Consider the following 16,411-nt stretch of genomic DNA (forward strand, 5'->3'; position numbering starts at 1 on the left):
CCTCTAGACTGACCGTCAATCCTGTCAGCTTTCCGTCTTCGTTTCCAGCATATAGCCTGATGGGTTCCGGTATGCTGTGTACATCTTCTTTGGTAAATACAGATGCAAAAAATGTGTTCAGTTTGTCAGCGATTGCTTTGTCCTCCTTTAGTGTTCCCTTTATTCCATGGTCATCCAACAGTCCCACCACTTCCTTTGCGGGTCGTTTCCCCTTAATATATCGAAAGAAAGGCTTGAAGTTCTTCGCCTCCTTGGCTATTTTTTCCTTGTAGTCTCTTTTGGCCCCCTTTACCGCCTTATAGCACCTGCGTTGATGTTGTTTGTTCCAGTTTTCATCCGTTTTTGACCTTTTCCATTCCTTAAATGAAGTTTTCATGTCTCTGATCGCTTCCTTCACCTCTACAGTGAGCCACGCCAGTTCTTTGTTCTTTTTCCTCTTGGATCCCTTGTTGATACGCGGTATATATATATTTTGCGCCTCGTTGACTGTGTCCTTAAAAAGGGACCAAGCTTGCTCTAGCGTTTTTACAGTGCTTATCCTCTTCTTAATCTTCTTCCCTACCATGAGTCTCATCCCTTCGTAATTCCCTTTTCGGAAGTTCAGTGCCATGGCTGTCGTTTTGGACCGATGTTTCTCCCCTGCGTTCAGATCAAAGCGGATCATATTGTGATCGCTGCTTCCCAGCATCCCTTCTACTTCTGCATCTTGTGCTTGTCCTCGCAGGCCATTTAGAATTAAGTCCAGAATTGCATTTCTTCTAGTATTTTCCATTACAAGTTGTTCCAGGAAGCAATCGCCTACAGCATCCAAGAACTTGGTCTCTCTAATGCAGCAGGAGGTGCCTAGGTTCCAGTCTATTCCCGGATAGTTGAAATCACCCATGATAACTGTGTTGCCTCCCTTGCAGTTGCGTTTAATCTCATCTGTCATTTCTCCATCTGACCCTGGGGGTCAGTAGTAGATGCCGATTTTCGTTTCCAGGCCATTTGTTCCTGGAATTTTGACCCATAGAGACTCTAACTTATCCGTCAGTTGTGGCGTGTTGTCTCCAGCAGATTCAATTTCCTCTTTGACGTATATGGCAACGCCCCCACCTTTTTGAGCCACTCTGTCTCTGTGGTATAGTTTGTATCCCGGTAGCACAGTGTCCCAGACGTTTTCCTCAGTCCACCATGTTTCCGTGATGCCTATGATGTCAACGTTATCTTTTTGTGCTATGGCTTCTAATTCACCCATCTTATTTGTAAGGCTCCTTGCGTTTGTGTACATACACTTGAGTTTGCAGCTTTTTCCTTTCTTGCATTTCCTTCCCTCTTGTGTCCTTTTCAATCTCTCTTGCCTGTAATCCGGTGAGTCTTTCCCTCTATCTTCTTGCACGGTATCCTCTGGGTATACCAGTTCCCGAACCATCGACTCTCTCTCTCTGTTGACTGTCGGCTTTCCCCTTCTTCCTAGTTTAAAAACTTGTCCACTTCTCTCTTGATGTTGCTTGCAAGTAGCCTCGTTCCGTCTCTGCTGAGGTGGAGTCCATCTTTCCTGTAGAGCTTGCTCTTCCCCCAGAACGTTGTCCAATTGCACACAAAGTGGAATCCTTCTTCCTCACACCAGCGCCGCATCCACGTGTTGACTGCTTGCAACTCCATCTGCCTCTTCTCATCTGCCCTGGGTACCGGCAGGATCTCCGAGAATTCTATCCTCTGCGTTTTGGTCTTCAGCTTCCTTCCTAGCATCCGGAACTAGTCCTTCAGTACTTCCCTGTTGTAGTTCCTATTGCTCACATTGCTCGTCTCCACATGGATCACCACCGCCGTATCTTCTTCTTCCACACTGTTGAGGATCCTGTCGATGTGGCTCACTATGTCTTCTACCTTGGCTCCCGGTAGGCAGGTCACCAGCCGATCAGGTCTTCCTCCCGCTATGTGGCTGTCAACTTGTCTGATGATGGAGTCGCCCACGACGATTGCTGTCCTCTCTATCTTCTCCTGATTCTCCAGCCTCAGGTCCGTGTCCCTGGTGTATGTCCATCTCTCCTGCTGCAGGTCCGTATCCTTCGTTCTTGCTACTGTATCACCCATTTCTTCCTGGTGGTTGTCTGTCGGATGATCCACACTCTCTGTAGGTGTCTTTCGGCAGCTCCACTGTTGCTGGTGATTTTCCATGGCCTCCCTGTATGCCTCATCTATGAACTTCTCCAGCTCTCGGACTTCTTCCTCGATGGTGGCTTCTGTCTTGTCCTCTGCTTCCTCTGTCTGGACGTTCTCTGCATCTCTGTCTCCCTCCTCCCCTGCTTGAAGTGCCTCCAGTTCCAATATTCTGCCCTCCAGGAGTCTGACTTGTCTCTTCAGGCTCTCCAGTTCTCCACATCGGGCGCATACGTAAGACCGCCTCCCAGAGGGGAGGTAATCATACATATGGCAGATGATGCAGAAAACTGGGTAGCTCATCATCTTGCTTCCGTCTGCTGCTTCCATTGCTGTCTGCTTGCCGGTCTGCTGCGGATGCCTTCTGGGTCTGCTGTGGTTGCGCCTGCTCTATCTGCTTTTTTCCCCCTTTTGTTCTCTCTGCCTCTGTCTCTCTCTGTAGCTGCTTTTCTCCTGCTCAGATCAACTCTGCTCAGTTGGCCCCTCCCCTTTTAAGGTGGAGCTTCGGTGGTGGACATCGGGGGGGGGTGGAGCTAACTCTCACCGATTCCCCTCTTGGTCTCCTGCCTCTGCTTCTCTCTCCTGCTCTTTTATCTGCTTTTTTCCCCCTTTGGCTTCTCTCGCCCTCTGCCTCTCTCTGTAGCTGCTTTTCTCCTGCTCTCTCTCCTGCTCAGATCAACTCTGCTCAGTTGGCCCCTCCCCTTTTAAGGCAGAGCTTCGGTGGTGGACGTCAGGGGTGGGTGGAGCTAACTCTCACCGATTCCCCTCTTGGTCTCCTGCTTTTGATTCTCTCTCTTGCTCTTTTATCTGCTTTTTCCCCCTTTGGCTTCTCTCTCCCTTTGCCTCTCTCTGTAGCTGCTTTTCTTCTCCTCCTCCTCTCTATGCGGGATGGTGGTTAACGGCAAGAGTGGATCCCTGACGAAGCGGCAGCGAAACATGTCGGGTCCACCAGCCTAAGTACAGCAACACTTTTGAAGATAAGTACATAAACTTCATTAGTCGTTTTAAAGTATAAAAAGTGTTCAAAATAAATATAAAATTATTGAGCATCAGCCATTAAAAATTTAAGCCTTGACCGATGAGGAAGTTACACATGAATCTCCCCGTTATGAGATCATAACCTTTATGGGACGGAGGAGGGGTGTTTCTGAGGTCTATGGCTAAAACAGAAGTAGCAACATCAGTTAAGGATTTAAAGGAGTAACATAGAAAGAATATTCTAAAGGTTGGAAGCTTGGAATTTGATATTGGATTTATGCTATATGGTGACGATTCCAGGAATAAGACTTTAAACAATGCCTTATAAGGTTGTTCAACAACACTAAAGCATGAGGTTAATGGTAAATGTGTACTACGGACCCACCTGACCTTCAGCCAATCAGACATAGCTTGGATTGCAATCTTGAAACTCAGATTCACAGAACTGTTCTTCGTCGATCTTGGGGGTTAAGATCAACGGTGCATACAACCAAGATGTCTTCTTGATACAGGAGCTGTTGTCAGCAATCTGTCACATGTCAGGAGACTATTTTATCTTCCAACAGGACAATGCACCAGCACATCGGGTAAAGGACACTATAGAACTACTACATCAAGAGATCCCCAGACTTCATTGATCCAGACCTTTGACCTGTGAATTCACCAGACCTAAACCCAGTTGACTACCGGATCTGGGGGCTGATACAGGAATGCATCTACCAGACAGCGATATCTGATGTTGAATACCTTACACAGTGCCTCATCTCTGCTTAGGCAGAGTTGAAGCAGAGCGTCACTTACAAGTCCATGGATCAGTGGTGGCCAAGGCTGAGGGTATACCTTCATGCAAAGGGAGCGCACTTCAAAAATCTGCTTAATTGAAACATTGCTTTTTGACTTTACATTTTTCTGCAAAATACGCCATAAAACTTTTTAATGTGTTTTTATTCAGGTCACAATTCATTTTCACAAGATAGTGTGTTGGGAAATATTTACAACATTTTACATCAATTTCATAAGAACTGGCCGAGTTCTGTGGAAGATATGACAAAAATAATTTTGGTGAGTTGTTTTTTTTTTGTTGTTGTGTGTGTGTGTGTATACATATATATATATATATATATATATATATATATATATATATACACACATATATATATATATATATATATAATGTATGTGTGTGTGTGTAAGCGTATGCATCAGAAACAATGATTAATTTCTGCATAACTTTCATTTTGCCTCCATAATCCTTGTTTTCTCAATATTATTTCATAACATATACTAACCCTGAATGCTCTAATAGTGCACAAGAAAAAGGAGATACATTATTTAGCTTCTGTTACACATACTGTTTGTAATTAAAAAAAAAAAAAAAAAAAAGATAAAGAGTTTGCAATCTATCAAAACTCTAAGGTATACCCTGATACTTCTGGTTTATCTACAGCTGAAGTAATTACAGCATAAATCAGGGGAAAATGTGCAATTTGGTCTCTGAATAAGACGACATCTCTTGGTCTTTTAATGTTGTTCCTGCTTTTTCAACAGCATGTGTGGTAGATTCCCTGTGGTTTGTTATTTTACTTCAATGGCAGGGGGAGGAGGCCCATAGAGCAGAGAAATCACATTGCATATCCAATTGTAACCATGGAAGCATTTGTCCACTTGTCAGAGCCTCTCAGGACTGACTCAGCCATTCATTTCATTGAATCAATATTGAAGCTTTCAAGATTTATTACTTGAGAGGTAGGTGGAAGACTACAAAACTAAATTCTTCACTTTGTTCTGTCAAATTTAACTGGTTCTGCTAAGCGTGTTAATTGCTTATAAAGGCAATACTGATTGGGGTGAGCAATGCTATTCTCCTACAATTCTTATGGAAGGATTGTGCAATACAACCTTCGCAATAATAGGCCACATAGTCAGTCAAAAAGGATTAAAAGGTTTGCAATTCAATCTATTCTCCAGTGTGAATGCATGTTGAGTTTTTATGTACTTATTTTTATTTATTTAAATTCGTTTTCTATCCCATTCTTCCCAAGCTCAGAATGGGTTACAGGTTAACATACATAATATACAATTTCAGGTTACAATTTGCCATAGTTACAGTACATGTTTTTATCCTAACTCAAAACATAATAGGGATCTAATACCTATTTTATATATATAAACAAAAGATTAGACTCTTACCTTTGCTAATCTTCTTTCTTGTAAATCTACGCTCTATTCCTGGACAAATGGGCTGCCTTCCCATGGTTGCCAGACAGCCTGCAGGAAGTCCCACCCAAACAATGCCCCAAAGGTTGAAAGGTTTACATTATTTTCAGACTTTTTGAATATGTTTGATGCTGGGATGGGTCCATGTTTTTATGGCACTGTTAACTGATTGTTTTACAGTGTACATTTTGAGAGTAATTTTATTAAAATGTTCTCTAACCTGAATGGCAAACATGTGTTTATAAGTTATACCTATTTTATAAAGGGCTACATCAGCATCCAAAGGAAGTGGACAGATCCACAAACTCTTTTCTTAAAAAACACTTTCCACTTAATGCTCCATAAATAACAAAAAAAAAAATCATATTACCGTATTTTCACGCATATAACGCGCGCGTTATACGCGTTTTTACCTACCGCGCATACCCCTCGCGCGTTATATGCGTGAGCGCGGTATACGAAAGTTTTCAAACATAGTTCCCACCCCGCCCGACGCCCGATTCACCCCCCCAGCAGGACCACTCGCACCCCCACCCCGAACGACCACTCGCACGCGCTCCCACCCGCACCCGCATCCACGATCGGAGCAAGAGGGAGCCCAAGCCCTCTTGCCCGGCCGACTCCCCGACGTCCGATACATCCCCCCCCCCGGCAGGACCACTCGCACCCCCACCCCGAAGGACCGCCGACTTCCCGACAATATCGGGCCAGAAGGGAGCCCAAACCCTCCTGGCCACGGCGACCCCCTAACCCCACCCCGCACTACATTACGGGCAGGAAGGATCCCAGGCCCTCCTGCCCTCGACGCAAACCCCCCTCCCCCCCAACGACCGTCCCCCCCCCAAGAACCTCCGACCGCCCCCCCAGCCGACCCGCGACCCCCCTGGCCGACCCCCACGACCCCCCCACCCCCCTTCCCCGTACCTTTGGAAGTTGGCCGGACAGACGGGAGCCAAACCCGCCTGTCCGGCAGGCAGCCAACGAAGGAATGAGGCCGGATTGGCCCATCCGTCCTAAAGCTCCGCCTACTGGTGGGGCCTAAGGCGCGTGGGCCAATCAGAATAGGCCCTGGAGCCTTAGGTCCCACCTGGGGGCGCGGCCTGAGGCACATGGGCCCAACCCGACCATGTGCCTCAGGCCGCGCCCCCAGGTGGGACCTAAGGCTCCAGGGCCTATTCTGATTGGCCCACGCGCCTTAGGCCCCACCAGTAGGCGGAGCTTTAGGACGGATGGGCCAATCCGGCCTCATTCCTTCGTTGGCTGCCTGCCGGACAGGCGGGTTTGGCTCCTGTCTGTCCAGCCAACTACCAAAGGTACGGGGAAGGGGGGTGGGGGGGTCGTGGGGGTCGCCAGGGGGGTCGCGGGTCGGCTGGGGGAGCGGTCGGAGGTTCTTGGGGGGGGCGGTCGTTGGGGGGAGGGGGGTTTGCGTCGAGGGCAGGAGGGCCTGGGATCCCTCCTGCCCGTAATGTAGTGCGGGGTGGGGTTAGGGGGTCGCCGTGGCCAGGAGGGTTTGGGCTCCCTTCTGGCCCAACTACCAAAGGTACGGGGAAGGGGGGTGGGGGGGTCGTGGGGGTCGCCAGGGGGGGTCGCGGGTCGGCTGGGGGGGCGGTCGGAGGTTCTTGGGGGGGGGCGGTCGTTGGGGGGAGGGGGGTTTGCGTCGAGGGCAGGAGGGCCTGGGATCCCTCCTGCCCGTAATGTAGTGCGGGGTGGGGTTAGGGGGTCGCCGTGGCCAGGAGGATTTGGGCTCCCTCCTGGCCCGATATTGTTGGGGAGTCGGCGGTCCTTCGGGGGGAGGGATGTATCGGACGTCGGGGGGGGGCATCAGGCTTTCAGGATGGGGACAGACCTTCAAGGGGGGACAGTGCACGGAAGTCAGGGGGGGTGAACGGAGAGTCGGGACAGCGCACGGAGAGGCGGGGCAGTGCACGGAAGTCAGGGGGGGGTGAACGGAGAGTCGGGACAGCGCACGGAGAGGCGGGGCAGTGCACGGAAGTCAGGGGGGGTGAACGGAGAGTCGGGACAGCGCACGGAAATTCAGGGCAGTGCACGGAAGTCAGGGGGGGGTGAACGGAGAGTCGGGACAGCGCACGGAAAGTCGGGGCAGTGCACGGAAGTCAGGGGGGGGTGAACGGAGAGTCGGGACAGCGCACGGAGAGGCGGGGCAGTGCACGGAAGTCAGGGGGGTGAACGGAGAGTCGGGCAGCATGCGCGGTATAATCGTGAGCGCGTTATACCAAAGTTTTTGTGCTTATCATCGTGATTTCTGCGCGCTATACACGTGTGCGCGTTTTATACGGGTGCGTGTTATTTGCGTGAAAATACGGTACTAATTGTATTCTGTGTGAAGGTTGTATCTTTAATCATGGAGACTATCATACATAAGGCAGATAAAGGCCAAATGGCCAATCTAGTCTGCCCATCTGCAGTAACCATTATCTCTTTCTCTCTCCGAGAGATCCCACATGCCTATCCCAGGCCCTTATGAATTCAGAGACAGTCTCTGTCTACACCACGTCTTCTGGGAGACTGTTCCATGCATCTACCATCCTTTCTGTAAAAATATACTTCCTTAGATTACTCCGGAGCCCATCATCTCTTAACTTCATCCTATGCCCTCTCAGTGCAGAGTTTCCTTTCAAATGAAAGGGACTCGACTCATGTGCATTTGCATTACGTAGGTATTTAAACATCTCTAATGTATCTCTCCTCTCCCGCCTTTCCTCCAAAGTATACAGATTGAGATCTTTAAGTCTGTCCCCATACGTCTTATGATGAAGACCACATACCATTTTAGTAGCCTTCCTCTGGACCGACTTCCTCCCTATGCAACCTAGCATCCGTCACCTTTTCAACCAGTTTGGCCACCTTACGATCATCACATACAATCACACCCAAGTCCCACTCTTCTGTCATGCACATAAGTTCTTCACCCCCCTAAACTGTACCAGTCCCTCAGGTTGTTGTAGCCCAAATTCCTTGCATTTCTTAGCATTACATTTTAGCTGCCAAATTTTAGACTATTCTTCAAGCTTCAACATGTCTTTCTTCATGTTATTCACACCATCGTGAGTGTCTACTCTATTGCAGATTTTGGTATCATTCACAAAGAGGCAAATCTTCCTTGACAGCCCTTTAACAATATCATGTATAAAAATGTTAAGAACAGGCCCAAGAACAGATCTTTGAGGCATCTCATACAATATATACACACACTATGTCCACTAATGACCTCTCACATGCATGGGAAAGGTAGATGTCAAAAGGGAGCAGAATTTCTCTCAAGAAAACAAAAAACCAACCTCTTGGTGCTTCTCATGATCCAGAATTAGCGTTGTCTGTTTAAGGAGGACCAACACTGCTCACCAGCCAAACACCAGGGCAAATCACAGATACTCTGCTATAGACTGCACATGTACCCAGCTACACACAGCTGAGATCAGAGTGTACTGTCCACCCTGCCACTGTTCTATCACATTGCATACATGCTGCCCTGTGCAACTCCCATGTGCAAGATTACAACCCTAGCCCCACCCACACCAAATACACTTGTCCAGTGCATCAGCTAAGTAGGATGGTGGACTGCTCAGGAACTGTGGTGCAAGAGCCAGGAGAACCTGGAAGAAGGGAGTCTGAGGAATTGTTGGTCCAAGGAGTGATCCCACTTGATTTACAGCAGTGGTTTGGGGAACTGAAGATGGAGATAGCCTCCATGAAGTCACAAATTAAGGACACTGTAGAGGAAAATCTGACCTGGCCAGCATGAGTGCCTGCAACGATCAGGCAGATGGCTGCGAGAGCTCAGTTGCAACAGCGAGGACCTCAGTGGAAGAACTGCAGGGGGAATATGAGGATGTGCTGATTAAGGCGGAAGACTTGGAAAATCACACGTGGAGAAATAATTTGTGGATCCAGAGTCTCCCTGAGCTGGTTGAGTTCAATATCTGATCAGCCCAGGAGTGGGACACCTTTGTTTGGTAGGGACATTTCATTGAGGTTTATCAGAATCTATACTGTTTTACCAGGGGAACTCAGAATGGTTTATATGAATTTATTCAGATAGATACTAAAGCATTTTTCCCTGTCTGTCCCAGTGGGCTCAAAATCTATCTAATGTACCTGGGGCAATGGAGGGATTAAGTGATTTGCCCAGGGTCAAAAGGAACAGTGTGTGTTTGAGCCCACAGCCCCAGGCTGCTGAGGCTGTAGCTTTAACCACTGCACCATACTCTCCCCCTATCTCTCTTCCATTTCTTCTCTTTACTGGTTGGTTCAATTGAAGTTTACTCCCCCCATTTTTCACATAGTCATGCCTTGTTTCATTATCCCTCCCCAACAGATTTAAAAAGAAAAGTACATGGTTGTAACAGCCGCTGTAGATAATCCCTTCTCCACCAAGAGATACAACTATGTACAATGTTAAAGTCTCCTACTGTATATACAATCCCACCCTCCCAACAAATAGAATGGTGTAGCAAGTCTCAAGTACTGTTATCAGATGTCTGTCCACAGATCCTGTGTTGCACTTTCTAGTGATGGGATCTGAAGAACATAATGAGGATATATATGGGGGGGCCACACTTAGAAAATATGCCTACATACCCCAGGTCTCCACCAACAACAATTGCAGCTATATCTCAAATAGAAGCTTGTACAAAAGAAACCCATTCCCACCTAAGCAGATTCCTGCTAATGGTGCGCCATCAGGTGGCTCAACAACAATCCACAGATGTTCACAGTGTAGGCGATAATGCTAAATTGGATAATTATTTGGTAGTGTGTACCTATTGACCGAGAACAGAATAACATGGCTCAAAGCATTCTACCATATCATCAGTTTTGCAATAAACATGTGCACATCAAGATGTTTAGAAGCCAATTGTGAAATGTCAGACATGTACATTTGGGGGGAAATTTTATAAATGGCATCTAAAAAGTTAGGCACTTGTCACTCACACTTAGACGCCTATTACAGAATCACACCCAACTTAAAATGTAAGCACCTGTAATTTAGGCCAGAGTTTTAAAAGCCTACATTATAGGTGACTAAGTCCTTTAGATAATCGCACCTAGCTGCGCCTACCCCTAAACATACCTACTTTGGAGTTAAGTGCTACTATGCACCATGCAATAGGTGCCTGTCTTTTGTAGAATTGCGCCTCTAAGATAGATCACCCAATTATTTTTTCAGTTAGGAGCTTAAAACTCATAATTGAAGCAAATTTACTAATTAATCCCCTCCGATGCTCATAGGAATTCCATGAGCGTCAGAGCAGTTACTGCCGCTGTCAGCGCTAAAACCTGCACTGTTCGTAAAAGAGAGGGTAAGTTAGGTACCTATTTAGGCAGTTCTTATAGAATTTCCCCCTTAGTGCATTGCAGGTCTGTTGATATTTCCAAACCTGGCCCCAGGGACCACCAGTCAGGTTTTCAGAATATCCTCAATAAATACGTATGAGGTAATAAATACGTATGAGGGGGAAAAAACCTTACATGCAAAAATCTCTCTCCTTCATATGTACATTAATAAAATAAAAAGACAAAAAAAAACATTAATCATGACTTCAAGGAAAAATTTATTTGGCAAAATATTAGCAGCAAAGAAGTGCAAGGTAATAAATTAAAAGATCACTCAAAATTACTACATTTTGCATTTCAACTTGTGAACTTAATTATGTAAATTTTGAATTAATTACACTAGCAGATAGAGTTGCTCACATTATATTTAAGAAGTCTATTAACTATGTGAAATACCTGTTTTCCAGTGCATTAACAGTGCATAAAGTGGTTAAGACCCGACATCATTTTCTGAGGTAAATATTCAGGCACAAAAAAAAATAAATAAAAAAATTCAGTATGCATGTCTGCCTTCTATTGAAATACAAACATTTTCATTTAACGCACTCTAAATAGGGCTCTCAAACTCTGCTCCTCTAGGGCTATGCTTGGTCAAATTTTCAGGATATTCCAAATTAATATTTATGAAGTATATTCACATGCTCACTTTCTCCACTGTATGCAAATCTCTCTGCTGCATATTTATTAGTGTCATCCAGAAAACTCTACAAGTTTACAGACCTCAAGGACTGGAGTTTTAAAATCCGTGATATAAACCCAGTAATCATTCACGATGCTGCTGTTTTTCCTCAGAATTTCTCTTTGATTTGTGTAATGTGCCTTTCACTTTCATATCCCATTGTCATTCCTCCCCACTTTCCACCTTGAAAGTATAAACAGCTTTTCTGCACTGGCCAGCAAACAGCTGTCTACCATTTCTTACAAGAGTAATAGTTGCTATGGAGTAAACTGTATACACCATACATCGGCATCAGAAGTAGTACATGTGTTGTATCCATGATGGGGAATAGTAGGTCAAATTCTACTTTTAAGTCCATCACATGCAACTGCCTAAGGAAAAAAAAAATAAAAATCTTACTTTACACTAGCTGAATCTCAATAATTGAAGGCTTTCCATTGAACTAATCAGATCTAGATGATAAAGCTATTTGTAACTTATCCTTTGGGCTTTAAGTAAAAGACACTGAACAAATGAGTAGTTGGCTACATGTTGAACACTGCTATTTTATGAAAGGAGACTCAATTTCAGTGAGCAACGCTAGATATTTACCCTTAATACGGTAACACCATTTGGACTTAACCAGGAAATAGAGTGGATGACATTACTTTGAATTTCCCCAGTTTTCGCTGTCGTCATTTGATGACATATTTGAGGAGAAAGAGATTTAACAGACCTAAAAAAATGTTGCAGCCATCTTCTGACTAAAAACAAACAGTCGGGATGTTGCGGAGCAATACTGAAGGAGTATCTTAGGTTACAAATGCTAGTTTTGACTTTTTAATATGAGGAGAATCTTTCATCTATTTATTTTACATTGCATGGGACTTCATGATAACGCCTAGCCTTTGGGCGAAACATATCGGAGTTGACAGGTCCCTACCTGACACCTAAAAATAATTAATATTCCGCTCATGTAGAACTAACACATGAAGCTAAGTATAAAGTTTACTTCTCCTTTTAGAAGTTATTTATTTGATAGAGATAATTTGTACACGTGATGAACACAATGCACAAAAGCACAAAAAGCAAGTCTGATGAGGATGAATTTGAGTGTCCGAGCCTAAGAATTGTTTGGCTGGAGGTTGGCATATTCTGAAGACTTAAAAAAAAAAAACAACCCACACACGTTTAATATACTCAGTATTATAAATGCTGTTTTCTGTTTGCATGTGTTATATTGTAGACAGTGAAAAGATTGACAAGGCTTAATAATAGTACTGTTACTAACACTGCTGTTTAGCATACCCACTTTTAAAATGATACAAAGCAATACCCTCAAACTTGAGCGCACTGCCAAAAAGCAAGCACATCTTCATTAGCTAAAGAGCCATTAATAAACAGCAACTGGTTGCTAGCAACAATTTATTTATGTAAATTGGCAGCAATTAGAATTTGCATGTATATCTAGCTGCATGCTACTCTATAATGCTGGGCACCCAAATCCCATAGTGCACAACTCATAAGAGGGTATGCCTATGGGAGGGACATGGGCATGTTAGGGGCAATCCAAAAAGTTGTATGTGCTGCTATTGAATAATGGCTCAGTGTGCCCAACTTGAATGCCAGCATTTGCACCAGATTTCAGCAGGTATAATAAGTCTGGGGTCCAAAGTTAAGGAATGAGAATCAGTGCTAAGCACAAATCTATAAAGCGCCTCTTGCAGAACTGCGCTCAATTCGGATCTTTTCCGACACCCATTTTTGAGCTCCAGTCATAGAATACGGCCCACAGCGGGTACTTGAAGGCACAAAGGGTCAGATTCTATAAATGGTGTCTAAATCAGCAGCTGCCTACAAAAACGGATGTCATTACACTTAGGCGCCATTTAAAGAATTGTAGCTACCAGAAAACTTAGGTGTCTGCAATGTAGGCCAGGGTTTTACTGGCCGACATTGAAGATGCTGAAATTCTTTTGAGAATTGCATCCAAGATCACTCTACCCCTAACCATGTCTACTTGGAACCTTGCATGTCATTAGATGTCATGCATCTACATTTGCAGGCGTCTACCGGTATCTACTGTTTAAAAATTGAGTTTTTAATGGCAGTCATTTACCGTGCTGATTAAAACCAATTAAAGCAATTAAGTTAGGCAACGGTTCGGCACCTACCACCGGCTAACTTATGGAGCCATTTATAGAATCAGGCTCAAATAGTTTTAGTTCTTCTTTTGTGTCTTCTTGTATAGCCTTTTGTGTCTTCTTGTATAACCTTTATGTGCACTGGAAAATGATCTAGATCTGTTTAGTACCTAGCCTTAAGCTTTCGGTTTTCTGAAGTGTCAGACTCCCATCATATTACGAATCCTGCTTTTTCTCCCAGAACCAGTATTTATAGCTTTCTTGCACTGCTTTTCAAGAATCAGGAGAAAGCAGTTTAGATTGAATGTGCATAGACAGAAGAGAAGAACTTCGCCTCCTCTTTAGGCACTTTACAGCTGTAGTGGGTGGATTTCCATCATACTCTCAATCCTTGAAGAGTATATTAAAATAAATAAAGAGAACAGAGTTTTGTTTTCCAGACATAACCGAAGAACACCATGTTTTAAATCACTAGTAGGTAGCTTCATCCATGTTATCATCACTGCCTTCAAACTCATCTCCATCTTCAAAGTAGGAAGCAATGTAGTCATTTTCCTACAAAGGAAAAACAGAGCAGGCAAGAAAATAACGTCAATGAGTTATTTACACTAGATGGCAAGAGGTGTGAGTCCAAGAACATCACAGCATCTGCAGGCATTAATCAATGAACTCATCCATATGGTGAATTTCTTCACGTGTCTTAATCCTTGACTGTTCAGTCTCCCTTTTACTGTTTTATTCTCCTTCCCAGGTGGTACCTTTTTACCTAGGGCTCCTTTTACAAAGCTGCACTAGCAGTTTTATCGCACGCACCAGACTAGCACGCGCTAGCCGGAAATCTACCGCCAGCTCAAAAGGAGGCAGTAGCGGCTAGCACGTGCGGCAATTTAGCGTACGCTTGCGCGGCTTTGTAAAAGGAGCCCCTAGTTTCATCTTTCTTTCCTACTTGACCACACATAGATTCCTTGGTGGGGAAGAGCTAGATAACTCACTAATCATTCTTCCTATTTCCTCAAACTCTCAGCACCCTTGCCAGCTTATCACCCTCTGTTTGGGCCCTTTCATATACAGTAGTAACTCAGAATCCGAACGCCCCAGAACTCGAACGACTTGGAATCTGAACTTTTTTTGTAGTAAATTTTGTTTTGGAATCTGAACTCTACTTTGGAATCTGAACACCCTGCACATTGTATGTGTGTGTTTCTGCCCCAGAATCTGAATGCTGCTTTGGAATATTTGTTAATATTTTACCTTAAAATCCAGTGTATTTCCTGTTAAAATTTGAGTTTGTAGGACCCAGGAATGGATTAATCCAATTTCTATTATTTTCAATGGGAAAAATTGTCTTGGAACTCCAACGGGGTTCTGGAATGGATTAAGTTCGGATTCCAAGGTATCACTGTATTATTACTCTACTGGGTCTTGCTTTAGCTACCCTTCTCACATCCTACAAAAAAAATCCAACAAAAACTGCCACATGTAATTCCACAAACACTCCACACTGGAAGGTGTTGTAGAATCTCCCTCACAGATTCTAACTCCTCACCAACATCCACACAGTTCTTTCAAGATAACTACATACTTGTGTCAGAATGTGCAAAAAAAATAGGGCTACTGGGCTTGATGGACCATGGACCATTATTCTAGCCAGTAAGGCTAGTCTTATAGCATGCCAACTAGATGCACATGCACATTCCTATTGGTGCCAATTAACAAATGGTTGTTTGCAACCAGTTATTGCTCATTAATGGCTCATTAGCGGCAGAGGAAAGGCCCTGCTGGTACGGTTCTGCCTCTGCTCAATGGCTGCCACTACTGCTTCAGTTAAGTGAGGGAAGGTTGTTAGGACCAGAGGGGGGGGGGTTATCAGGACTGGCTGCCATGGATGCTGGATCCATAAGTTGGGGGAAAAGAGGGTAGGGGAAGAGATAAGTAACCCAGAAATAAGGGAAGAACAGATGCTGGTCCTACAAATGGGGGTGGGAGGATGATAGAATGATGTGGGAAGGGAGACAAAATTTTACAGTAACTCTCAAGCAACCAGAAACTACAATTATCCAGCATCCACCAATCCCCATGGGTGCCAGATAAGAGTTCACTGTATAAGTCTTGATACAAAATACTTATTTTACGCGCAACAGGAAACTGGCAGGTTAGTAGTTGTGGGCTACTGTCAGTGAAGACTGAATATGGACCCAAAAAAAAGGAGTACCGTATTTTCGCGGATATAACGCGCACCATTGTAAAACGCGCACAGGGGTATAGCGCGCAGAAATCACGATGATATGTACAAAAACTTTTCTATACCGCGCTCAGGCATATAACGCGCATGCTGCCCGACTCTCCTTTCGCCCGCCCTGACTTTCCGTGCGCTGTCCCGACTCTCCGTTCACCCCCCCTGACTTTCCGTGCACTGTCCTCCCTTGAAGTCCTGTCCCCCCTTGAAGGTCTGTCCCCATCCTGAAAGCCTGATGCCCCCCCCGACGTCCGATACATCCCCCCCCCGGCAGGACCACTCGCACCCTCACCCCGAAGGACCGCCGACTCCCCAACAATATCGGGCCAGGAGGGAGCCCAAACCCTCCTGGCCACGGCGACCCCCTAACCCCACCCCGCACTACATTACGGGCAGGAGGGATCCCAGGCCCTCCTGCCCTCGACGCAAACCCCCTCCCCCCAACGACCGCCCCCCCCCCAAGAACATCCGCCCGTCCCCCAGCCGACCCGCGACCCCCCTGGCCGACCCCCACGACACCCCCACCCGCCTTCCCCGTACCTTTGTGTAGTTGGGCCAGAAGGGAGCCCAAACCCTCCTGGCCACGGCGACCCCCTAACCCCACCCCGCACTACATTACGGGCAGGAGGGATCCCAGGCCCTCCTGCCCTCGATGCAAACCCCCCTCCCCCCCAGCCGACC

The 16,411-nt window shown here is 45.6% G+C and overlaps 1 protein-coding gene across 3 annotated transcripts in view; it reads right to left on the reverse strand.

The window, feature by feature from the left end:
* Positions 1-13,931: 13,931 nt before the first annotated feature.
* Positions 13,932-16,411, reverse strand: part of POLR3G (RNA polymerase III subunit G) — a 54,013-nt gene continuing 51,533 nt past the window's right edge. For all 3 annotated transcript variants that reach the window (XM_033920240.1, XM_033920154.1, XM_033920060.1), the window contains one exon: positions 13,932-14,049. In XM_033920240.1, the coding sequence (XP_033776131.1) occupies positions 13,966-14,049 (84 nt within the window). In that variant the 3' untranslated portion in view covers positions 13,932-13,965. The remainder of the gene's footprint in view (positions 14,050-16,411) is intronic.

The sequence above is a fragment of the Geotrypetes seraphini genome, chromosome 1 (assembly GCF_902459505.1).
Source record: "Geotrypetes seraphini chromosome 1, aGeoSer1.1, whole genome shotgun sequence".
Classification (NCBI taxonomy): domain Eukaryota; kingdom Metazoa; phylum Chordata; class Amphibia; order Gymnophiona; family Dermophiidae; genus Geotrypetes; species Geotrypetes seraphini.